Genomic DNA, 25,301 nt, shown 5'->3' with positions numbered 1-25,301 from the left:
TGCTCCCAGTTTAAGCCGGGTTTTCTTATCGTGTTTATCGGAGGAAATAAAATGAAGCTTGTGGCCCGGCTATAACGTAAACAGGCTAATCGGCAGGGAAAAATCCAAGGCGCCTGAGTGTAAAACGCGGGTCACTTTGGAGCCAGGGAAAGAGGCGCCTGCCAGGCCAGCGTGGCCGTCCCTCCCAGCCATCCTCACCTTTCGGGCAGGCACCCTCCGGGCCCAGGCGGGTCCCCACCGCCCCCCATGGGCTTGCATGAGCCCCGGCAAACCCCTCCCAGCGAGCAAAGCCCGTCGCTTTAAAAAAAAAAAAAAACCAAACCAAAAAACCTCAGAGTATTTGTCGCTTTATGTCCACCTTTACACGTGTTTTAAACACCCCCTGTTTAACTGGAGAAGGGCAAAAGACTGAAAGGAAAGGCGAGGTTTAAAGCTCGGCGCTTTTCAGCACAGAAATTTTTAGTGGCAGCACCCAAGCTGGGGAGAAGCGGCGTGGGCATCCACTCCCGCGGCTTGCACTGCTCTTGTCTCTCATTTGCAGGTAAAAACCACGGCAAAAACGTTTTACGTTTCAAGCTAGGATCCGAAGACGAGCCGGGCAGAAAACAAATCACTGCCCTCTCTTGCAAAAACTTATTTTCTATTTATTATTGCACTCACTAAAATACACCTAAAAGTAAAATGGAAAAAAAAGTCACTTCAGCCTTGCGGGGTCACCGATATTATTTAACGATATTATTTAGAGACAACTGACAAGAAAGAAGTATCACCTTTAATCATACCATTTAATAAAGAAACGGTTTCTCTGGGAAGTGATTGCTTTCCGATCAAACCCCTGCCGCGCTACAGCACAAAAATTAACGCGCACAAGAAACTTCCAAGTCACAATCGGTTCACCCACGCCGGCAGAGCGGCTCGCTACAGCCAGCGTTTCACCGTACCCCCAGCACTGCAAATTCTTCACCTCCCGTTCACCGAGCCTGGAAAGACCGAAAGAAAAGCCGTGCCTACCCCAGGAGCGACAGCAGAGCGCATCAGCAGGTTTGGGCTCGGCTCCCGTCGGGAGGGCTCATGCCTGCCGGCTGCCGAGAGCCCGGCTCTGCTCTAGTCCAGCCCTTTGCCGCAGATGACTTTCTGTACAAACTGATGATGACAGATATCCAGCTGATAACCTCTGGTGAACGAAGTTATTTTAATTTCCAGTCACTTTCCTGCTAAGTACCATATCAGTTTGTACACAGCTGAGATAAGAGGGTTGAGGAGCGGGGGGGTAATAAGAAAGAAACGGAGGAAAAATGCCTACCGCCAGCTGTTGGGATGGACACATCCCACAGCTCGCTTTGGCTTCACCTGATGGTTGGGGCAACTCGAGGAGGAGCCACATTTTTTCATCTCGGCTAGCTCGCATTTTGACGAGCACAAACTAAGGAGATTTGATGGAGGGATGCGTTCGCCTGTTGCTGAGGGCGAAAGCCAGGCACACTTCCCCCCGGGCCGCTGCCAGGGGACATTCGCTGACATGCCGGGAGGCGCGGAGAAAAACAAAAACCTTACAGAAGTTGAATATTCACCATTAAAAAAAATATCCAGGAAGGAGGGAAGAGTGCGTATTATTTCTGGGTTAAAAATAAAGAAATAAAATTTAAAAAAAAAAGAAAAAGAAAAAAAGTAAAGAAAAAAGGCTGGGGTATCTGGCTGTATTATTTCTGGGTTAAAAATAAATAAATAAAATTAAAAAAAAAAAATAAAACGAAAAAAAGGTAAAGAAAAAAGGCTGGGGTATCTGGCAGAGCCAGCCCTCTCTGCTCGTCCGTGCTCCCCGAGCGGGGCTCCGTCGCCCCTTCGCTGTGGGCGCCCCGAGGTGCCCCCCCGCCCCCGCCCCCGGGGCTGCGGCGGCCCGGCTGGCCCCGGGACTGGCACCCCTGCGGAGCCCCGTGTTTGTTTAGGGCTGGCCGAGCCCAATCAGGGCCGGCTGCCTGCAGTTTTCCGGCAGGGCTGCGAGAGGCGCCTCCTCTCTCCTTTTTATACATGAGCCGCCGGCCGCCGCCGCCGGAGTCGCCGCCGCCGCTCGCCCCCGCCGCACTGGATTTACCGCCCGCCGCGGCCCCGCGCCCCGGCCCCATGCGGGGCACCGGCATCAGGTTTGGCCCCTCTCTTTCCTTGCCTCGCCGCGGTTTCTCCTGTCCTTTCTCGCTCCTCTGCCGCTGCCTCTCTGCCCTCGGGCGCTCCGGGGGGAGCGCGGCGCGGCGGCGGCTGCCCCTGGCTGGGGGAGCCCGAGGGAGACAGATGCGTGGGCAAACATCCGATGCCGCTGCCTGCAGCTCTTATCTGCCCGAGCCTTATCTTCCAGTTATCTCGCAGGAGGGAGAGACGTATTTGGTGCCTATCTGCGAGGGGGCTCTGAGTGTGTGTGTGTCCTGTATCTTGTGCCTGTGGTTATCTGGAGTGCCCCGAGGTGGGCTGAGAACGGAGAGCCTCGCCTTCTCTTGCTGTCACTTCTCTGCGTCCCCTTTCGCTTTCTACCCGTTGCCCTAGGGGCTGGGCACGGGGCTCTCTGTGTCTGTCTGTCCGGCCTTGCTCATGCCGGCAGCCCCGAATTGGCACCTCTGGGCTCGGGACGGGTGTCAGCGCTGCAAGGTGTGCGGGGGCTCGGGGCAGTGCCCAGCCGGGGCTGGATCCGGCCCCTGCGGCAGGCACACCCCGCCCGGCCTCGGTCCGCGCCCCGCACGCTTCGGGCCCGGCCCGTGCGCATCTCCCGTCCCTCAGGGGCCTTTCCCTCCTCCTCCTCCTCCTCCTTTCCGTGACCTTGGGCTGGAAATAGGCAAACAAGCGAGGCGATGCGCGGAAGGGCTAACATCGCTCTCCGGCGAAGTAACCTTAAAGGGATCGCCTTACTAATTGTTTTCTCGGTGGAACCGAGTCAAATGACTCATTCATTGAAATAATCATAACAACGGCAGCAGCCAAGAAAGGGCAGAGACAGGGAAAAATGCCCCCTCGCCCCCCTCCGTCCCCACGCCCTTACGCCCACCTTTGCCCCGGCGTGCTTCACGTTCAAATCCGCATCCCGGGATGCGAAGGGAGCGGGGAGCAGCCCTCCCGCCGTGCGGGAAGCGGGGCCGGAGCCGCAGCCCTGGCCCCGCGGGACTGGCGTCTCCCGGCTCGTCTTGACCTGGGCTGCCTGATCCCATTCCGCCGGGGCGAGGGACAACAGCGCCGAGGCGACATGACTGATTAAGCGCTCAGAGGGGCCAGATAAGCCCTGATGAATCTCATTACGGGAGGGAGACGGGCTGTCCTGTTTGCAAACTTTGTTATTATTATTTCTCTCTCCCCCACTTCCCTGCTCTTTTGTGTCCTCCCTCCCCGCCCTGCCCTGCGGATCCCCCCCTCCACTCCTCCTCCTCCTCCCCTCCTCGCCCTTCCCCATCCACACCCAGCGGCTAGAAGGGGACCTGGATGGCCGTGGCTGAAGGCGGCTGGTGCGCGGTGAAGCGGTGCGCTGCGGACGCCGGCGGTTCCTCCTGTCCCTTCGCCACCAGGGAGCCGCGCCCGTCTCCTCCTTCGCCGTCCTCCTCCTCCGGCTCCCAGGGCGAACGCGGATCCTCCAAGACTCCTCGGCCGGAGACCGACGGCAGCCACCGGCCGCCCCCCGCCGCCGAGGGCAGGTCGCTGCTCGCCCCCTACGTGCACTTCGGGACCCCGCACCCCTCCGGCCGCGCCGGCTGGGAGGACATCCTGCTCTTCGCGGACTTAGACCAAACCAACAAGCTGATCTGGTCCAGCCGCGGCCCCAAGCTGAGCGCCCTCGGCGCCGAGCAGCCCGAGGAGATGTACCAGACCCTCGCCATCTCGGCCGCCCAGGGCCCCACGCCCTACGACGGATCTCCGGGCGGCTTCATGCACTCCACGCCCAGCTCGCCCGTCTATGTGCCCACGACCCGCGTGGGCTCCATGCTGCCCACGCTGCCCTACCTGCAGGGCAGCGGCGCGGCCCAGCCCAGCCACCCGGGCGGCGGCCACGCCGTCTGGTCCCAGCCGGCCGCGGAAAGCCCCTCGTACAGCAGCGGCGGCGGCTCCCACCCCTCGGGCCGCTTCCCCTACTCGCCGAGCCCGCCGGTGGCCAACGGGGCCTCCCGGGAGCCCGGCGCCTACAGCAACAGCCTGGGCGCCAGGGAGCAGTACAGCCCCCTGGCCCGGCCGCTCAATGGCTCCTACCCGGGCCCCTACACGTCCTACGTGGGGCCGCAGCTCGCCCCTGCCTGGCCCACGGCGCCCTTCGAGAACTCCATGCTGCACTGCCTGCAGGGCCGGGCCGCCCCCATCCCCGTCCGGGCACCCAGCGCAGGTAGGAGCCGCGGGCAGGGCAGGGCAGGGAGGGTGGCCGCATGCCGGGCTGCAGGGGCGGCGGGGTGCCGGGGGCTCCGGGAGCGGCGGCGGGGCCGCCCCGGGCAGGGCTCGCTGGCGAGCGGCGGTCCCGGGACCGTGGTCCGGAGTGGAGGTAGCTCCCGCCGTCTGTGTTGAGTTAGGGGAAAGATACACCTCGGCGTTGTTTGGGGTATGGCAGCCGGGGTTACCGACCCAAAGATGCCGAAACGAATTGCCCGGTGTAAACTTAATTTTTAATTTTCCCAAATCGGTGCGTTCCTGCTTTCCCTAAATGCGGCCATCTGGACAAGAAACGGTGACAAATTCACTGCAAATTAATCGTTCTTGTATCATAGAGGAAAATTGCAGGGGCTCACTTAACCCATTTTGGATTATTTCAACTATAAAACAACTTCGCTGCTTCATTAAAAAAGAAAATCAGCGAAGCAAAATCTCGTATATGAATGAGAAAACTTGATTTGTAAACTGCTGCTAAAATACAGCATCTCCTGATGGGGCTTTGCTTTCATTTCCGAGGTGTCCCATGCTTATTTTTTGTTTTAGTTAAGGAGATTCTCGGTGTCATTAAATCAATTGTGAAAGTGGAGTTTGAGCTGCGATGATTTAGTCAGAGGTAGAAAGATTAACGATTATTGCAATCTCTTCAGCTTTAGAATAAATCTATGTATATATAAATAGAGGTTTATAGAGAGGTGTGTGTGGCTGTGTAATGTATTTATATATACATGCTCTGCATATATTTATTATGTATATATACATATTTATGTAAATATGTGTATGCACACAGATTTGATCCTCATTCACTTTAAGCATAAACTACCCACCAGGTGCATATATTTTATAGGCACCGTGATTTTCTCTTTCAGTGCAGTGTTGCAGAAATTACCCCATGGATTTTTGTCTTTCTGTAGGGCTGTACACACAATGCTCCTCCTGTCTGTCGATGACACCCTGTAAATTTAATTATTTTAATCCTCCCACTTGGTGTTTAATATCCTGACAGAGGGAAGAAAATCAGTTGTAGCAGTGATAGGAGAAGCCACATCTCAGGGTAACAAGAAAGTTGAGTTTTAAGCTGGACTTTTAAAAGTTATAGTGTGAAACTAGGTGATGGAGAGTAAAAAAAAATCATTCGTGTTTTTAATTTTTTCTTTTTATTTTTTTTAAATTTTGTCGGGAGAGACGTGGGGCTGGAAAATCCCACGGCAGGGAGAGGAGAGGGGTGAGCAAGAAGGAGCAGAGACGTGAAGGAGCCGGGCACTGCCGGGTGCTGGAGGCAGGAGTGTCAAGGCAGCCGAGGAGCACAGCAGCTTCCCCTGCTCCAGCGGGTCTCTCCCGCCCTTGTGCCTCCCTCCCACCGGTGCTGGGGGCCGGAGGGGTAGGGATTAGCCTTTCCACGAGGGAAAGGACGGGTGCCAGGGCATCCACAACGCGGTGTAACGCGGGGCGAAGCAGCCCGGAGCTCCAGGGCCGGGAGAATTTTCTGCTCCTGTGAGGCAAAACGCGGCAGCAAAGCCGAAGCTACGCGTTGTCCCGTGTCAAAATTGTGGAAAAATTGTAGCCGAAATGTATTTTTTGCGGCTAAATATTAGACAGTTTGATAAAGCTTTCTTAACGGTACTCAGAGAGGCTAAAACAGTATCTAAAATTAAAACTTTATTTTGTTTTCTTTGGAAATAAGTGTAGTACTCACTCTCTAAGGGGAAAAATATTTGAAAATGCCCGAGAAATATTGTCACGTCAGAATTTCTTTCTGCAGGCACAAAGGCAATGCTATAAAATAAGTAGCCGAGACGAAATACTGTTTAAGTTCCAGCGTCCTTGACGTCGTAAACATTTTTTCTGGTTACAGTCTTCAATGGTGCTTTTAGTGCAAAGATTAATAAATCTTAGCGAAGTGCTAAGAGCTAGGAGCTGACAACGTAAGTTGAACTGTGCTCTCTGGGCTGTGCCGTGTGCCCGTTCCTCTTTAGCGCCTAATAATTCGCCAAGGAAGGGAGGAGAGGAGCGTGTTTGGGAGGGTGCGGGCCAAAAGGCCGAATCTTTCTCAGCTCAGTGCCCGCCGTGTCACCGCAGCCCCGTCTCCGAAGCTGCTCCACCTTTACGAGCTGGCTTTGGCTGTGCAGTGAAACGTTAGGGAATAACCCAATGATGAATTTAGGCAGGTAGCAAAGGGAGGAAATAAAAAAATCAATGACGAAGCTCTGAGTCTGAAACATACATTCCCAGACTCGACTCGAAAGCTGCTGTGAAAATCCAAATATCTCCTTTTATTATTTCTGCCCAACGTGGCACAGTCTATATAAAGTATTTATTCCCCCCTTCCTTGAAATATGGAAATATGGAGAGGTGAATCAGAACAGGGATTCACATGGGTGCAACTATTAGCTTTTATAGGTGGGTTTTCTCTCTCTTTTACTTTTCCTTTTTTCCCCCCCACCGTGCTTTTATACTTTTTTTTTTCCCCTCAGTGCTCAGTAGCTATGAAAGCAGGAGGCACAATACCGCTTATTTTTCCATTTCCTCTGTTTCCTACAAACCAGCTCTAATTTGACCAAACAGCCGAGGCGAAGCGGCCACTGCCCCTCGCTGCCTTGGCACACCAGGGCCCCAAACGCTGCCTCTAAACTCGAAGCTTTACTAGTTCCGAGGCATTTAAAATAAGAGTTAGGGTAGAAAAGTTCTTGCCAAGCTTCGACCCTGGGGAATACTGGGCAAAACGAAGCTCCTAACATCCAGCTCCCAGGGTGGCTCTGGAAGCGGCTATTCTGACAGCCGCCTCGCTCCCCACTCTGCTCCCCTCTAAAGGCGAGTGCACCTCCCTCTCCGTCTTGTGGGCACCACGGAGGGGGTTTCGCCCCTCGAGCGGACCCCAGCCGAACTTCCCAAGGGTGAAATCCCGGCGGGAGCGGCGGCGGGCCGGGCTGAGCGCTCGGCGGGCCGGTGTCCGGGGCGCACCGGCTCGGAGAGCGAGGGCTCCGGGGGCCGGCAGCGGGCCTGGCACATTTAAATAAATAGGGAAAAAAAGGAAAAAAAACTAAACACCAAAACCAAAACAAACAAACCAGGAAAAAAGGAAAATAAAAACCCCAGGGATTTTGTAGAAAAAAATCGCCGCATGGCCGCCGTCGCTGCCGGGGAATCGCTTCTCCGAGGGCCGGTTGCTGGCTCTCCGGGGCCCGGGTTTCGGCGGGGCTACCCCGGGCTCCGCGGCCGTGCCCCACCGCCTCTCCCCTCTGCTCCTGCCCCCAGAGCTGCTGGAGGACCTGTCCGAGAGCCGGGAGTGCGTCAACTGCGGCTCCATCCAGACCCCGCTGTGGAGGAGGGACGGCACCGGCAACTACCTGTGCAACGCCTGCGGGCTCTACACCAAAATGAACGGCCTCAGCCGGCCCCTCATCAAGCCCCAAAAGAGAGTGGTGAGTCGGGACAGAGGGAGGGAGGGAGGAGGGGGCCCAGAGGAGCTTTGCCCAAAGGACCCCCAGTCAGCTGTACTGAGGGAGAAATTTGGGGCAAAGACGGGGGAGAGCAACTAGCCGCGTATTAGCCTGGTGATCCTCTTGGCTGCAAAACTGTAGTGGGGCTCCTGATCAGGTTTGGAGGCCAAACTGGTCACAGTGAGTGGTGACAGGGCCGGCAGCCTTTTGGGAACCGCTTCGGACCCACTTCCAGGCTCTCTGAGCTGGCAAAACTTCTCTCTGCCCCCTTGTGAGCTGCATATCGGGCACAGGCCAGCCGGGCTTTTCAGGCTATGAGCCCCATCTGTGAGGGGGATTCAGTGGCTTGGAAGAAATTTGTGCTGGTGATACTAGACATTTCAACAGAAAAAAAAAAAAAAAAGAAATCAAGGTTGGAAAATGTTTGTTCAGAGGGCTAGGAATTTCTCCAGACCTGCTTTGTTTGCTGAGAGCTCGATCCTTGGGAATGTAAGCAAGTTTTGTATATAATTCAAAGAAAACCAATTGTTTAAACAATGATAATAGCCTTTGTTTTGTTTTACTCCTAAGAAATGAGCGGCAATTTTTCTAAAAATATACTCCTAAAACTAGGGGGGGAAATAAATAGTACAAACCAGAACCCCTGTTTATAACACAGGCTGGCACTGAATAGGCAAGGAGAAAATTTAACAAGCGGGAACTGCACATTATGTTTAGCAAATCTGGGTGGAGGTCAGCAGACAGAAAGAATACGCTCCTCAGTAATGGCTGTTACTGGGCGAGCCACAATAAATCACACCACTATAATCCAAGCTGATGTTTGGACCCTTGTGTATGGAGACAGTGTATCAAACCCATCAGCCTTTCAAACCCCTTTCAATCATGCCAGCTGCTTTGCTCCATGCCTGTTTTGCTTGGGCTGAAACACCTACTGTTCTTTATTTCACAGCCATTTGAATTTAGTGCTCTTAGGGGAGCGAGGGGAAACAAGACCCAAGCACTCGATGATCGGAGCAGACAGTAAGCGCTTGGGAACCAACCCACCTCTGCTTAAGGACCTTTCTTTAAGCCAAAGAGTTAATTTAACTTTAAGTCAGAGGTTTACTGATGCTGGGTGTCTGTTTTTCCTACCTGGTCGTCCGGTAAATTTCATGACACAAGGTGTTACCTCATTACCGGGCACAGAGGCAGCGGAGGGGCCAGATCTGCCGATTGTCTCAAGCGTCAGAGCCCAGCTTGCTGTGGCACCCTGGCCCAAGGCAGATTTCAAGTAGCTGACACCCTGCTCTAGCATTTCTGTGTCCTTTTTTTCATAATTTTTTTTTTTTTTTGAGGGAGGGGTGGGGGTGAGAAGACTAAAGCAGAGTCAAACTACAGCCCGATTTCAGTCTGACACCTCAGCGAAATAACTGTGAAATAGCTTTGTGTAACAATCCCTACCGAGTACCCTGGCCATAACTATAAATCAACCGTGACTCTGTGTTCATACAGTTGGAAATATGTAGGTGAGAAGGGAAAATGTTTTGAAAACGCTAAACATGTTTAGATTGCCCCAAAGTTTCTGATAAAATTCCTGCATCAGAAAAGTCATTTTAGCTTCAAAACATGCCAAAACTCCATGTCTGTTTAGATACGGGAATGAGCAAAAGCTATTGGAATAAAACGTATGAAGGTTCAGACCAGGCTGCATAGGAAAGAGAAAGATTTAACAGAGTGAAACAGCTGACAGCATTTCACTTGCAGAGAAAGAAAACGAAGCATGTGTGTTATGACCAGCTTTATTTTACTCAATGTGATCACATAAAATACATATTGAGTTGAGGGCATAATTTGAGAGCTGTGTGCGTACATATTTAATAACTAGGTGAAAAATTCTGTTTTCATGATACTTGGATTTTTAAGACTAAAAATTGTATTTGTGTACTTCAGCCTATATAACACTTGGCTGGGTGGTTAGCTTTTTTTTTCTGTGCAGTTAATAATGGATTACTGATTCAAGATTACAAAATTTGTATTTAATCTGGAGCTCTTTCCGAGCTGTGGTGTAAAATGATGGCTTACTGCTAAAGACACTCAAAAAGACAATATTCAAGAAACTCAGTTATTACTCTGGAATATTCTTCATTCTCAAAACATTTTTATCGGTTCCCCCAGTGGCAGGCAGCCCTGTGGTATCAAAGGTGACCCAGTTATGTCTAACAACCCAGCAGTAAATGATTCAAGAGGAAGGGCATTGTACCCTTAAGTTAGTAATTTCAGTTATGGGCACTTTATGGTCAGAATAAGATTAATGCAATCCTCTAAAACTGACTTCTCCGTGTAAACTTGTTCAGCTGCCAGACACAGAGCTAGGCACAGATTTTTTTGTATTTTTTTGACAATGCGATACTTTGAAAAAGACTAGATTTATGATGTAGCTGGAATTCTTTGCTTGTGATGAACGTAAAAGAGATCAGTTGTTACAGGGACTTTTATAACCCATTCACCTTCATTTCACATGTTTATGAGGACTGCCTTCACTTATGATATACAGCCTGTAGCCATAAAGCTCTGGGTTATATGGTTATTTCTGATACAGAGTTGCTTCATCTTGGCTCCAAACTCCACGGAAGAGTGTCATAAATGGCTTGTTTGCAGTGGGAACCTTGTTGTCACCCACCAGCTTTTCTGCTGGCCGAGGGAGGCTCTGCTCTGTAAAACACGCTCCCAAGGCACGCCGGTTTTTTGTATGAGGATAAAATGGGTGATGATAAAAAGATCTTTTTATGAAAGTAATGCTGTTGTATGTGTTACCCCTGGGATGCCCAGGAAAGTTTTCCCCAGATGTGGTGCCACCGAGGGCAGGTGATTAAAGCGGCTGATTTTCCCAATGAGTCAGGAATATCAGTGGCAGGATCAGAGCAGCCTCTTCACCCACCATACAGGGGTGAAGGCACTGAACGGGCTGGAGAGGCAGCACGGGAGGGATGTGCCTTCTGTTCAGCTCACTGGACCTGTAGTGAAGATATTTCCTAGCTGCCCTGCTGGAAAAAGACCCAGTGCCTGGTGGTCTGAACAGATTTCTGGTCACCAGCTCCCAGATGAGAATTTTGCCTCTGCTGCAACTGCTCAGGGTTGAAAGATATTCGGTACCTCTTCACACTGTCTTTCCACTCTGATATGAGGATAATTCTGTTCTAATTTTGGGCTGCTGCTGACAGATACTATAAAAAAAGGCTCCTTCCATCCCCGCCATGTGTTAAAGGACTTTTTACGAACCATAAAGACGTAAATCATTCTCTGCTGCCCACCTGTTTACACCCGTGTTTGCCTGTGCTTGCCTCCACCCAGCCCTCGTCGCGGCGGATGGGCTTGTCCTGTGCCAACTGCCACACCACGACCACCACCCTGTGGCGCAGGAACGCCGAGGGCGAGCCCGTCTGCAACGCCTGCGGCCTCTACATGAAGCTCCATGGGGTGAGTGGCTGCTTCACCAAGGGATATCCCCTGCCAGCCCTGACGCTGCTTTGGGGAAGGGGTGGTCCTCCAAAAATCCACCAGCGAAGTGCGTAGAGCAACAGAAAAATGTGTGACGTTGGAAAATGATTGCACCACTTTGGCTTGTTATGCTTTTGACTAGTTATGTGTTTGCCACTGTAGCTCTCTCAATAGATTTGTATAAAGAAACCACCTCTGGATGAGCAGCAGTGGTGCTTTTGCCACTGGGATTTAAACCAGCTCTTTAGTAGGGAAAAAAATCCCTAGACCTTTAATGAGACAGTTTTTCATGGACAGACATAGCTATGCCAGCAAAAGGGTGTAATTCCAGCCATAGCTACACCAGAAAAACTTTAAAGGCAATTTCAGCCTTTGCTGGGCAATAATAGAGTGAAAAAAAGCTCTGTCCTGAATGTGATAGAGCGTGTTTTCGGTGAGACCCCTGTGGATTGCGTTACAACCAAGTATAAGTGTTTGAAGAGCAAGAGCATTAGGAATGATTGAGATGTGGTCTAGCCTTCAATAAAATGCAAATTATACTACAGGTTTAAATATTATAGAGATACACATGAATAGAGATAGACAACACACAAATTATCTTTCCTCAAACTGGTGTTAAAATGTATTTTAAGGCAGTGTTTTTGTAGTGTGATTATCTGTGATGAACACAAGGATGATTTTTGAGCACATTTAAATATAAATGTATCCCTATAAATATAAATTTAGATACTGTAAAGCTGTATTATGGGCAGATCATAGGAACAAATACTAAGTCAATTCTTCTACTCTTAAGCTTCTGTCCTAAGACATTTCCTTGTGATGATCTGGTTTGCAAAGCTGGTCCACAGGATGATTTTTTTTTTCTCATACACATTTTTTCTTTCTAGAATCAGGCAGTGGAGATAATTCCTAGCTGACAGGAATAATAAATCAAGGATCAGATATACCCCATCCAATTTAATTTCTTATGGCTTACTGCCAAATAATGCTGGTTTTCCCTAATTCTGTGGTGTTTTCCTGTGGATTGATTGAGGGGTTGAAAAAATTATGACGTTTGCATAGATAAAACAAGTTTCCCTGCTGTCTTAATTCAGCTATGACTCCCCTTGAATCAAACTGTTGTTTTGCCCAAATAAAATGCAAATATTTTTTAGAATTAGTACTGTAACACAGAAAATTAACTTGCTATACAGAGATTTGCAACATCACATCTGATCTTGTAGTGCATTTTGATTTTTGATTACAGTACCTATGCAACTCTGTGATTGGTGTGGAAATTTAATTTTTTCAGGTTCCTCGGCCTCTTGCTATGAAAAAAGAAGGAATTCAGACGAGGAAGCGAAAACCTAAGAATATAAATAAATCAAAAGCATGCTCCGGTAAATATAAAATATAAGAAAGAGTAGCTGCAATAGTTTGTAGCTGTCTTGTTTTTTTCTTCTCTGTCTGGAAAATATTTATTTTTAATAGCAAGAATTGTACTCTAACACAGAAAATTAACTTGCTATACAGACATTTGCAACATCTGATCTTGTAGTGCATTTTGATTTTTGATTACAGTACCTATGCAACTCTGTGATTGGTGTGGAAATTTAATTTTTTCAGGTTCCTCGGCCTCTTGCTATGAAAAAAGAAGGAATTCAGACGAGGAAGCGAAAACCTAAGAATATAAATAAATCAAAAGCATGCTCCGGTAAATATAAAATATAAGAAAGAGTAGCTGCAATAGTTTGTAGCTGTCTTGTTTTTTTCTTCTCTGTCTGGAAAATATTTATTTTTAATAGCAATTCCCAATTTTCCAGGTAACAGTACTACTGCAGTTCCTATGACTCCGACATCCACGTCTTCTACCAACTCAGATGACTGTAGCAAAACCGCTTCTCCCGGCGCACAGACTGCAGCCTCCGGGGTGAGTGTCTGTCTGCAGGCAGGCTGATCACTGGGCAATGTTATCACAGCTTTTATCTTATCTAGCAGAACAATAATCTAAACAAACTTTCCAGTTTTGTTAGCTGATACTAGAACAAGATTTTCGGAGGATATTACATATAGCTGTAAACAGAACGACAAGCTGAAGTACTTTGCAAACCTTCTTGATTAAGATCTATATAATTTTTATGATAGTTAGCCGCAGCTTAACCACAGACATTTTGTTTTTAAATATTCAGGTTCTTTCATTTCAGAGGTTTTCTTTTGGACAGAAGACAATAAAACATGCCCAACTGATCCTTTCAAGAAGCCAATTTATATATATATATATATTTTTTTTTTTTTAATGCATTATCTCAGTGGGTAAAATCCAGAAAAACATTATCCTGCTGTATGAAGTAAATCATACAGGCTTTTGTTTTAAACTAAAATGTGCAATTAAACCCTGATCCAACCTCAGCTGAAGCCAGGCTGGAGCACCCTGCTGATTGCAGTGCATGGGGGTTCAGCCCTCTGCCCGCAGAGGGTTCTTCAGGGGCCAGATGCTCAGCATCTGGCAGCACCAAGCTCCAGAGGAGCACCCGAGGAGTGCTGATCATCCCCTGCTTTGCTTTGATCCTTATTTTACATCATGTACTCCAACCATCACAAACTTCCTTTCTTCACTCAGCATGTGTGATAAATACTACTGCTAAAGTTGTGAAGCTTAATGTAGATTAATTTCTAACCCCTTGGCTGTACCTATCCATATCCACACTCACTTCTCTGCCTTCTGTATCCCTTAATCTGCCACATCGTTTCTTTGAGAAACTTTTCTAATGTGGCTTTCCTTAGTTCTTTATTAATGAAAAGAAGACATTGTTTATAATAGCTATTTTTCAGTATGTCTTGGATTTTCTACATTCAAATTCCTTTCAATAGTTTAATTTCTGATGTACAAAGTTTCATTGTACAAGGGGAAGAAAAACTCATTTTTTAGCAAATGCGATTGTTTGTGGACTGACAGGGCCACCCATTTTCAGAGGCACTGGATTTTGGGTTTGGATCCTGTGAGACTAGGATGATACTAAAAAGGCTTGTCTTTGACAAGAGAAAACCCTGTCAATCCAGTAAAATAAACAGATCACATAAAAAAAAAAAGAGAAACCCTAACTGAAAAGTGAACTGTTGCAGTCTCAGAATTGGGTTTCAGACTCCCCCAAGGAACTACTATGCACTGTTTAGGCTCTCCCTTGATTTTTGCAAAGGAAAAAATGTAGCCAAATTTTCCTTAAATTTTCCTTGCGTTACCTTGAGCAGTACCAGTGATCCTGAGCAATGTGGTGAGATTTATGTAACAGGTAGACATGGAATCCCAGCCGAGACTGTGGCAGCACAGCTGTGTGCTGCTCGGGGAAGGAGAGGCCATACAGACGAGATCTCATTTCCACTATGCTGCTGCCTTCTTGGCTGGCTAAAACCTGACTTCCTTTCTGTGGTATTTCTCCCTAGAAGGGCACATCAAACACATTATTAATAATCTTTATGTTATAATTTTAGTAGTACCATTTTTAATATGGTTTTGCCAGATGGAGTTGTGTGGGTACCAGAGGAGAGGGGTGCAGGGGCATGGACTGAGGGCTAAAAGACTCCTTGAGAACTGTTAGCAACAAGGAACAACTCCCAGGAGGGACCCTGAGGCTGCTCTTAGTTACATGATGGCATCCCCAGTGACAGGACTACAGTTCTCCCTGATTTTTCTATGGTAGATCAGACTGGGAGAGGACACCTGTGCAACAGCTGGCAAAATCTGTCCCCTTATATCCAGCAGGCAGCATGGTAACATCTGCATAGCCTTTTCCCCACCATGATTTGATCAGATGTGCCTTGCATATGCAAAGCACTTGCAAATACCCCCTTGTGAAAAATTCTAGTGAGTGGAAGTGATGGAGAGGGGCTGTAACATGTGCTGAAGAGAGGAAGTTACAGTGGCAACCAGATGTATGGGCATCCCTCTGAGTCCATCCCAAATTTTTTGAAGGGCTACTGATCTCCCAACTCTGTGCCCCAGTCCCAGATGTATGTGAATGAAAAGAGGATTTTCAAGGGAGCAGTTGTCAAGATATGTCACGGGCATGGTCACATTCTTCACTCAGGCTTCTGGCGTTGCCCAAGCATCTGTAATTCAAAGGGGTGAGGACTTGGGAAGCTGGAAGTTTAAAGCAGAAAATGGTGGCTGTTAAGATGGGCTCCTGTTGTCCCAGACTTAGTTTAGGAACATGAACACTAGCTGCAAAGGATGCAAAATAATTTCTAAAGGGTCTAAATCCTATGGAAGGGACTGTGCACTCATAAAGCCCATTTAAGCTGTTGTGAGTTAAGGGATGTCAGCATTTTAGAGCAAGGCAGCCTGTAACCTGATCACATGCTGAAGCAAAGATGCTCTGCTAGACTTCTGTTTTCTTGATTATTTTTTTCTTTTTTCCTTTTGAGTTGACCTATTGGTAGATCAAAGGTTTGTAATTATTTCTAGAATAGGCAATGGCTTTGTATAAGGAGAATAAAATTCTCCAGCTCATGTCTGGAAGGAAAAAAACAAACTCTCAGATGGATGAATCCAGGCTCTGTCATCTTTGGCCACTTTAAAAAGACCAATGTTGATTCCTGACAGTGGTGTTGGTGATGTTGCTGATAAACAGGCACCTGCCTGAATAGCAAACCTGGCTTGTTCCCTGTGCGTTACACAACGGGCATGGCAACTTGTTTTTGTTTTGCTCTGTTTTTGCTTCTCTAGCCTTTATTCTGTGAAGAGGGGGAAAATGCCAAATTGACATTAGGCAGAGAAATTTGATGACGTTTTAGAAACTGTTGTGTGAAATTCACAGCAATGTTTTTGCTAAATGAAACAGAGAAGACGAATTCCTCTACTGGTACAAAAGCAATTTATTATGCCTTTTGTGGGAGGCTGCCAAAATAGTTTCCAGTTATGTAGAAATCTAATGGAAATGAAATTCAGCAGAATTCATTTGTGTCAGTAACATTCACTTTTTGCCCTACCTTTCTTTATCTCTTTTAAAGTAAAATAAAGAAGGGAGGGCAGAAAAAGAGTAGGGCAGCAATTACTCTTGGCAATGTCTTTGAGACTATCCATTTCATGAAGGGAATCTTATATTATGCCAATTCTGAGACAAATTAGCAAGAACCTTAAATGTTGATTTTACGTTCTAGCTGAAGTTTAAACATTTAAGTGATACGATTAATGAATTGCTGTGGGGGCAAAGTTGATTTCAAACATCCCAAAATGTAGAAGTGTTTGGATCGGAGATATTTCGTTGTCCCATTGTAAAGGGGCTATTTGCCAAACTCACATCTGGATCTAGGATCTAGGCCTATTTCTGTTTTCCTAAGCAGTATAAGTACTGGGTGTCCTGTGTTACTAATATGGAAAGGGTCCAGCTGCATGATATATGAAGTTGCCTTACGTCCCCATAAAAAGAAGATTTGAAGGTTTCAGACAGCCTGCATCTGCATCTATACCTGCTCTCCCTTTGATGCTGCTGAAACTGTACAGGGAAAAGCTCCACCAAATAAATTGCTAAATGAAGGGCATGGTCTGCAGTCAAACCCATCCATTTCCATGCAGGGGCTCCAACAAGTGTGATAACCAGAAGGACTTCATTCCCTTATTAGGATAAAGGCATGATGAAACCTGCTGAAAAATCTACTTTTTATGGCAGGACATGGAGGCTCCTTGAGCCACAACTGATGTCAGAAAAACTCAGCAGTACCAGGGGAACTCTTCTTTCAGAAGACTTTCCTGTATCCTTTGCCTCCAGTTTGGAGTTTTCTCAGAAGGACCATAACCTCACACCACAAAAAAACTTAGGAGGAAATACTAGTGCTTACTTCCCTTGAGAAGTGGTTCAGGACTGGCTTTTCAGTTTTGTAGGGTGGGAGAGGGAGAGCTGACTGAGACAGCCTTGGCATGTGGTGAGCTAGGAGGAAAAATGCAGTTTTAACTGTCTCCAAAATGCTGGACAAATGGACGTGGATTGGATTAATGGCTTCTCCTGCATTTGCTTTCTCTCTTTTTTTTTTTCCTGTCAGAAGAAGAGTGAGCTGATTAGAGGTGGTGTCGTTTGCTCCTGTTTAGGCAGTAAATTGGTAGGACATTCATGCTGGCTACGGGGAAATCAGCCTCCATAGTATGTCCTAGAGTCTGGATGAACCAGAGATTCAACATCTTAAAACAATATGCTAACCACCTGGATATAGGGGAATTGAATGTCCAGGGGTCCTTCAGATTATCTGATGATAATATTCCAATTGTATGGAATAATTTTGTAGGCGTTGGGACAGTTTCCATGAGAAAGGCTCACCAGCATGGCTGGTAGGACTTTCACCTGGAAAATGGGAACACGGTGCCTCAGTCCTGGTATGAGTAAATATTTATCTACACCAGGTGGAATAAGATCAACAGGAGGCATGAGGAACATGGCAACCTAAAATACCAAAGAGCGTGGCAGACAGGGCAGTATGCTGGGAGATATGATACTCTAGACTCTAGCTTAAATTTTTCTTGGTCTCCTATGTCTTCTGCATCAGTGCTCAGTCCTGGACAAAATGGGAAGCTACTTTCTTCTCCCCACTCAGTTTCATACACTGAATCTTTTTCTTTTACATTGAGTAATTTTCTTTGCTCTCTGTATATGTGTCCAAAAAAAGGCATTCATTTTTATATCAAACAGAAGGAAGCAATCCAGCTTTTTTGTTTCAGTGGGGAAAAGCAAAGAAAAAGTATTTTTGCTTCTATCCCAAAATTCTGTATGCACATGGACGCATACCTTTTGCTTGGTTTTGTTTTATTGCCAAAGCAATAAAGCCAGTTACTCATACAGCCCTTGACAGCAGTGGGTCATCAGTTTTCCAAGCCATGCTGGAAGTTGCCTCCCTTAGGAAATTAATGAAGTATTAACCACAGATTTATGTTGCTATAATACAAAGGAGAGATTAGAAGATATGTAAACTTACACGTCTGCAGTATAAACAAAAGGATCAATTGGACTAGCAAGAAATGACAGCTTTGTGTACTAAGAGGGTCGTTACATCAGTAAAAAAAGCTGTCATTTTGCAGTGCCAAGACTTGCTCTTTGGATTCCAGGGAGTGATAGTATTGGGAAAACGTGCTCTTTGTGGGGATGGAAGTTATTGCAGGGAGGCTGAGGCTAGAAAATGAAGGACCCCACCAGTTTGCCACAACACTTCTTGTGTGGAAGAATTCTTTGCAAATGTGTTTTAACTGACTGTAGATATCATTTAAGTGTTGCGAAAGTAAACTAGGCTGAGGAGGAAGAGAGTCTCAGCTGACACTCAGCTTATTGCTGACTCAATGTAATGTCCAAAATTCATGGAGCATTTTGAACGTGTCAAGTGGATAGAGCAAAGGTCTATCTGATAGACCAAAGGTCTAGCTCAAGGCCCTTCACCACCCCCTCCAGCTGTCCTTGCCCAGCGTGTTTCCCTCGTGGCTGCGGAGGTGTGGGGAAAGGCCAGAGGGGAAAGTGTCCATCCCCTCTCCCTGCTCTCTGTGGTGGGCAGATGGCACAGGAAGGAGTGGGTAGAAGAAAGCAGGAGTCTTTCAGCCAGAGCTGCTGCTGCTGCTGTTCCCTGGGTGCTGGCAAGCGCAGCCTGAGCAGCCTGGTTTTGATGTGGAGCAGCTTTTGAGGAAGTTAATTTGCCCCTAAATCCTGATGGCAGGTTTGGGTGCAATCTAGTTATCTCTGTGGCTCTGGCAGAGGTCTTCCTCTGTACATGGTGGGCAGATCTTCTACAGAAAGGCCACCTCACATAGAGACAACCTGCCTGGGGGCTGACTCATGACCAGCTCCTCCTGATTTGGGTAAAAAGAACCTTTGCAGATACAAACACACCTCTCTGCTTGTTTGGGAGGCAGGCTCTTCCCAGCGGGCTTCATTCATTTTTTCCTCTGAAAGCTGACCTTCAGCTGATTATCTATGCTATTATCAGATTTCACCAATAAAAATAAAGGCATTACCTTTTCATAGATAGAGCCGGTAGCCATGAATTAGACCCCATTGATTCATCAGCATTGTTCAGCTTATTTATTTCAGCTGAAAAAAGTCCTCCAATAACTAAGTGCAACTTCTGTCATCTTTCATCCCTTCAAGCTGGAAAAGTAAGAGCAAAGGTAGGGAGGCTCAGGAACAGAACTGTGATTCCGTCATGTCCTTTTCATGAGCCAAAGTTTGTTTTCCATGTCTCACTTTGGGAGCTGCCCAAGCTGCCTGGATTTGTCATGACGTTACCGGGGTGGGGTTTCCAGGCCTGGCAGTGCTGCCCGGGTCCTGCCCGTCCTGGCTCAACAGAGCCAGAATCCGGCCTTGGCCAGGCAGGGATGGGCAGTCTTCAAAGGGGACGTGCCTCCATGTCCTCCCTTCTGGGGTGCCCGAGGGAGGGGTACCTGATAACCCCATATGGAAACTGTGGGTCCCTGCACCCCACCTTTGTAGGGCTGAATCAGGAAAAGGTGAATTACACTTTCCAAGCCTGGAAAAAACAGGTACTGATAAGATATTTGCCTACCAGAACAGCAGTGGCAAATATGGGCAAATGGGAACCTTTCAAAGCACTTTCCTAGTATTTTTAGCTCAGGTTTAGCAAACACTGCTCAACTAATTTAAACCCTTCTTCAACTGGGGGAAACTGAAGCTGTTAAAAATTACATCTATTGTGCTAACAGAAATATTTGAGGGATTAGAAAGAAAAGGAAGTCTTTGAAAGGCTAGGCTGATGCAACATCATGACTGTACACAAAGGTTAGCATGGAACCTGCTTCACTGAATTCTCTATGCACAGTCACAGGGAAAGAGGATAGAGAGATTCGTTGTCACTGATTGACAACTCTGTGTTCAAGGGAGTGATAAAACTTATTTCTCAGGCTTAGAGATATTTCAGCTGGTTTTGGGGGACACCTTATTTTTTTCTTTCCTTCTCTGCATTTCTGTGTAGTGCCTAATGGAGCGGGATCAGGGTTGATTACTGGGTGGAAGAATATTGTTGGTCAATCATTTTAATAAAAGGTTGAGAAAATACTGGAGTCCAGGTTATTTCAGACAAAAATGACTGCTGACAGTGAGTATCTCTTTCAGAAGGCAAGGTTTTCCCTGGGTTAAGCACGGCAACAAGACCCCTGCTCCACACCATTTGGAAATTACCTTTGAATTAATGAAGCCTTGCTTTTCCTATGTCAGGACTGCTCGCTTGGCACAGCTCCAGGAGAGCCAAGAGCTCTACTCTTGTAAAATGATTAAATATGTATACTTCGTACTTAAACAGCAGGCAGGAAGCTTCTGCAGTCACAGTTTAGGACAGCCTTTTTCTTTCCTATTTTTTTTAAGGAATTTCATCCAAAGACTATCCATTAACAAGTAAATTAAGTCTTTAAAGTTGACACATCCAAGAGTTAATTTTGCATGAAGTCAGCTCTTAAACATTTCCTTTATCAGGTGAAAATGTTGCCCCTTCTCTGTCTGGCACTGCGAATTTTTCCTCTTTAGCAGATCTGCTCAGCCTCATGGAAAAAATGATTGTTCCTTTGTCTTTTTAACTCTCCATTTCTCTGTTAAAATAAATGGACTGATTCCAGTGTGGTTCAGGGGTTCATCTCCGTGCCTACCAGAGCTTCCCTGCATGTTGTCTTGTGCAGTCAGCAGAACAAAAATACTCCTGCTTCAAAGGCATAGTGTTTCTCCACTGAAGATTAAAAGAGCATCTCCTTTAGTGGCCAGTCCTACAGGGATAAAGTGGTTTTGGCTGGTGTTTTCAAGGGTTAGGAATGATTTTAAACATTTCAAGGGCTGAAGAGCCCAAAGAAAGCTGCTTTCCAGAAGGTGCTCCATGTCTCCTCCTGGAGAATTAGGATGTATTGGGCTTCTCCCATGGGGCTGAAAAACTAGAGCTGCCACCACTGCCGGATCACATTTTTGGTGTTGGCAAGTATGTCTTTTCAGTAGGGGGCAGTGGGACACGTGCACATTTCCTTCTTCATCATGAGCTGATTTCCATGTTTTCTGCAGATCACATGGTTTCATTTCTACCTCTCCAAGCACAGACATCCCTGTCATCAGCAGGGCTGGGAGGCTGGGCTCATGCTGAGACATTTTTTTGTTTCAGGATTTCAAGGCACAGGGGCAAGCAGAGGGCAAACCCTGTTTTTGTACAGAAATCCTGCCATGATGGCTGTGCTTCAGGCCCGCTGTGCTCTCTGCTCTCACCCGCGCCCCAGTGTGTGCAAAGCTCAATGAATCTGTCTTTGCTCTCACCTGCTCAATGAGTCTCTCTTTGCTCTGCCCCTCCCTGCAGGCGAGCTCGTCGGTGATGTCTGGCCCAGGAGAGAGCACCAGTCCCGAAAGCAGCAACCTTAAATATTCAGGTCAAGACGGGCTGTACACAGGAGTCAGCCTGAGCTCCACGGCCGAAGTGACAGCATCCGTGAGACAGGATCCCTGGTGTGCCCTGGCTCTGGCGTGACCTGCTGGGAGGGAAGCTGGATCCTGGCAGCCCCCAGACGTCTGCGCGCGGTTTCCTCTGCGGAGCGGTCGCGGCAGCGGCAGTGACAGTGCTGGCAAAGACCATTCCTCTGAAACAGTTTTTGAGCCTTGGTGGCAGAGGTGTTTTTCTACTTCTGAAAGAGGCTTTGCCAAAGCATCCAGTTCCTCATCTATGCAAGAAAATGTAGGGAAAGCAAATCCCACCGGGGATAGCTAATGCAGCCTTACACTCTCAAAAAACCTTTCAAAACCCCCCTCAAAAAAAACCTCAAAAAAAAAGAAAAAAAAGGAAAAGAAAAAACAACAACAAAAAAGAAGAGATAAACCCACACCTATTGATAGATTCCAGAAATACATCCTCAACTTACCCAGCAGCGCTGCCTTTCTGATTATATAGTTGTTTTCACTCTCTCATCGCCTTTTCCCCTAAGAATTTGGTGGAAGTGTCTGGGAGGGAGTAGCAAAGACTTTAATTACCAGAGATAGTGAGATACTTTTTAATGAGTGTCAGAAGTGCTTACAGCTTGAGCTGACGCAGACTTCTTGCACCGAAGATTTGATGTCTTCGCCCCGTCAGACCTCTCCTTCCGTGGTCTCCATCTTCAGCGTGCCTTGCTCTGCTCTTCAGAGCCCAGCTATGTCCCTGGAAGAAATCACAACGTTTGGTACAAGTCCCACAAGGTCCAGTTGGTTAAGGAGATTTTGGGATTGGTGTTTTTTGGTTTAAAATATTTACTCACTTTTCAAGACTGCGATATAACTTTTAAAGTACACTGTGACTGAGATTGATGAAAGTCCATATTTCCTGGCTGAACTGTGTAGAGTCAGTCAAAATTTGTAAACAGGGTAGCAATCAGATATTTTTCTTCCATATATACAATAATTTTTTTAAAGAAGTGCAATTTGCGTTGCAGCAATCAGTGTTAAATCATTTGCATAAGATTTAACAACGGTTTTTATACGAATGAATGAATGTAAACATTTTAACTTAATGGTACGTAAATAATTTAAAAGAAAAAACTTAACTAGGCATCCTTAGGCTTTTTAGCACAACAAAAATGCATCCACTTTCTGTATTTCCAGTTGTTAAAGCAAGAGTTTCAAAGAACAAGCCTTCTCTCAGGAAAATTGCCCTAGCCATTTGCTCCAAAGTGTTGTACAAAAATGCAAATGCATGCCCAAGGAGTTTTTTTGCCATTGAGTAAGTGTGGTGGAAAGAAACAAATTGCAATGAAACTTTACTACCTAACTGATAATATGTAAATACTACAGAAGATATCTAGGCATCTTGAAAATGTAGGATGCAATCTGTATAGTGTGACTGATGCATAGTTAGGTTGGTTTTCATTGGTTTTTAAGTGGGACATCATTTGGAAAGTTGTTTCATCAGAGCTTTACAAATAAAAGGGTATCATTTTAGGATATTTTTTTCTGTACCGTGTGCCTTTTCCTTTGTCTCCAGCACCATTGTTAAGCTGCATTAAAAGCTATGGAAATGTACCTGGTACAGGTGGCGTGTCTGATGGCTACAAGGAAGGTCTCCAGCTGAGGTGCCTGCTCTGCCTGTCTAAGTCTGCACTGTGTGACTTTTCTGCAATTCCCTTCACTACACCTTCTGATGATCTGTAAAACTAAGGCTTCCACCTACCAACACAGGCTCCTCATGGGCACACGTGAGGCTTTTGTGGTGAAAGTCTGGGGAACTGAGCCCGTGCCCTGTGAGGACTATTATTGTTTTGCTTGCCCTTCACACCATAGCTAAAGGGTGTCACCCAAGTTCCCTGAGTAGGCAAATATCAGGATGTTATTTATCTGCCCACTACAGATGTAACTGCTGAGTGGCAGAGGCTTTGAGTGCTTTGCTGGCATCCTCCTGTGGCCAAAGGTGAAGAGCAGCAAAAACTAAAGGCACTGCTGCTGAGAAGAGAAGACGGAGAATTTTAGCTACTCAGAAAAGTGGAAAACCTTTTCCACTTGGTGGCTCTGAGGACTGGTTGAGGACTGGTTCTCTTAATTGCTCAGATCATTGGGCCAGACTAATTGCCAGGTGTGATTTCCAGCTATGGCAGCAGTGCTGTTGGACTGGGAATGCCCAACCTCCATACCCATGGAGTGGCTGCAGTGTGTTCCTTTGTCTTTCTTGGCCAGACCTTCTTTTGGGGCTAACTGGGGAAGCTCCTTGGCCTGAAGTGAAGCTATGCTGACTTGCACCAGCTGAGAATCTGCCTCTTGGTTTTCCAAACTTGACAGCTGGGGCTGCCTCCTTACACCTAGGTGTTTGTGAGGACCGTGGGATGAATGCAGCAGCCCAGCCTCAGGAGGAAAACTGATCCTAGCAAAAACTGATCAGGCTCAGCCTTTCCTGGGGTTTGGACTCCTGTGGCCAGCCAGGAGTGGGGATCACTTACCCTTCCTGACAGCATTGTCATGCCATGTTCACTGCTGGGCCACCTCACATCCTGGGTACCTGTGGGTTAATGTAGCCAGATACCCCAGCCCTGCTAGCCCTGGGGCCATGTGGGTTTGGATCTGGTGATTTACAGAAACAAATACCTATCTGAGTGCAAATTGAGCCATGCAGAGAAACACCAGGCTTGAAAAACTAAAGGTGTGGACAAGAAGGTGGATATCTTTCCTCTTGAAGCATCTACTGGCTAAAATGCCACTTGTGATTTACAAGTGTCGGCATCTAAATGGATGAAAAAGCTATTGCTAACTGGTGTTGCAGTGTTCAACCTTAGCTAGGGTCAGCAACCTTTCTTGTTTCTATTTTTCTTTTCCATTTTTCGTGCTGGGGTGATGTTCAGTGTGCCATTTCTGAAAAGCTTAGCACATAATACATACCTGCTGGGCGTGTCAGAGCTGCATTGCTTGGAGTTACCATAGAACAGGAGGTTTAGACCAGCGTGTTCCAGTTTCAGGCTGCTGACCCAGCAGGAAATGTTATCTGGTTGCTGATGCTCTTGCTGGTGGCCTGTGGACGCCACGTTGCCTTGGAACCTTGTGGCTCCTGTTTCAGAGGGCTCCTAGGAGGCCCTGCTCCCTTCTCAGCACCACCTTAGCCCAGGGTCTACCTTAGGGTGGTTCCTGCAGACAGTAAGTCCTGCAGGGGGTATATAAAGATGCCCTATGTGAAAACCTTCCTCTTGGATTAGAGGATGAAAATGCTCTTTTGGGTGATATCAGGAGACTAAAATCCGCTAGAAACCCCCAGTATTTCAGAGGGAAGGTGTTTCCAATTAATTCTTATCAGCAAAAAAAAAAAAAAATCAAGAAAGGAATGCTTTGCCTCCTTGGACCAGAAGCACAACTGTCAGGTTTTCAACCCTCTGTAAGAGTCAAAGGGGGTGCAGCACTATGTTGGCTTAGTGAAAAGGTGCTGAGGACCTTAAAGCCAGGTTCTGTGTTATGATTTTACATACAAAAAGGCTGCGAGAACACACTTCCATGCTTACCAAATCTGCTTTCCAAATGTACTGATTGCTGGAGCTGCTACTCCTAGACAAAATAAAGCTTTTTT

At 47.0% G+C, this 25,301-nt stretch overlaps 1 protein-coding gene across 1 annotated transcript; it reads left to right on the top strand.

Annotated features, from left to right (window-relative positions):
• The first annotated feature begins 1,843 nt into the window (after window positions 1-1,843).
• On the top strand, window positions 1,844-23,205 carry GATA6 (GATA binding protein 6). Its single transcript, XM_039730122.1, has 7 exons — window positions 1,844-2,141; window positions 3,441-4,348; window positions 7,642-7,808; window positions 11,157-11,282; window positions 12,595-12,682; window positions 13,106-13,212; window positions 21,594-23,205. Exons 2-7 carry the CDS (start codon window positions 3,460-3,462, stop codon window positions 21,759-21,761), a joined length of 1,545 nt encoding a protein of 514 aa, XP_039586056.1. The 5' UTR covers window positions 1,844-2,141; window positions 3,441-3,459; the 3' UTR covers window positions 21,762-23,205.
• The last annotated feature ends 2,096 nt before the right edge of the window (window positions 23,206-25,301 follow it).

This window comes from Passer montanus, unplaced genomic scaffold, assembly GCF_014805655.1.
Source record: "Passer montanus isolate IOZ18808 unplaced genomic scaffold, ASM1480565v1 scaffold70, whole genome shotgun sequence".
Taxonomy (NCBI): domain Eukaryota; kingdom Metazoa; phylum Chordata; class Aves; order Passeriformes; family Passeridae; genus Passer; species Passer montanus.
Note: the sequence above shows the minus strand (reverse complement) of the source record. Positions and strands in the feature narration are given on the sequence as shown.

Coding starts and splice junctions, on each gene's coding strand:
- GATA6 (XM_039730122.1), top strand. CDS start 3,460: ATGGCCGTGGCTGAAGGCGGCTGGTGCGCGGTGAAGCGGTGCGCTGCG. Junction 11,283..12,594: donor TCTACATGAAGCTCCATGGG/GTGAGTGGCTGC, acceptor TAATTTTTTCAG/GTTCCTCGGCCTCTTGCTAT. Junction 12,683..13,105: donor TAAATCAAAAGCATGCTCCG/GTAAATATAAAA, acceptor CCAATTTTCCAG/GTAACAGTACTACTGCAGTT.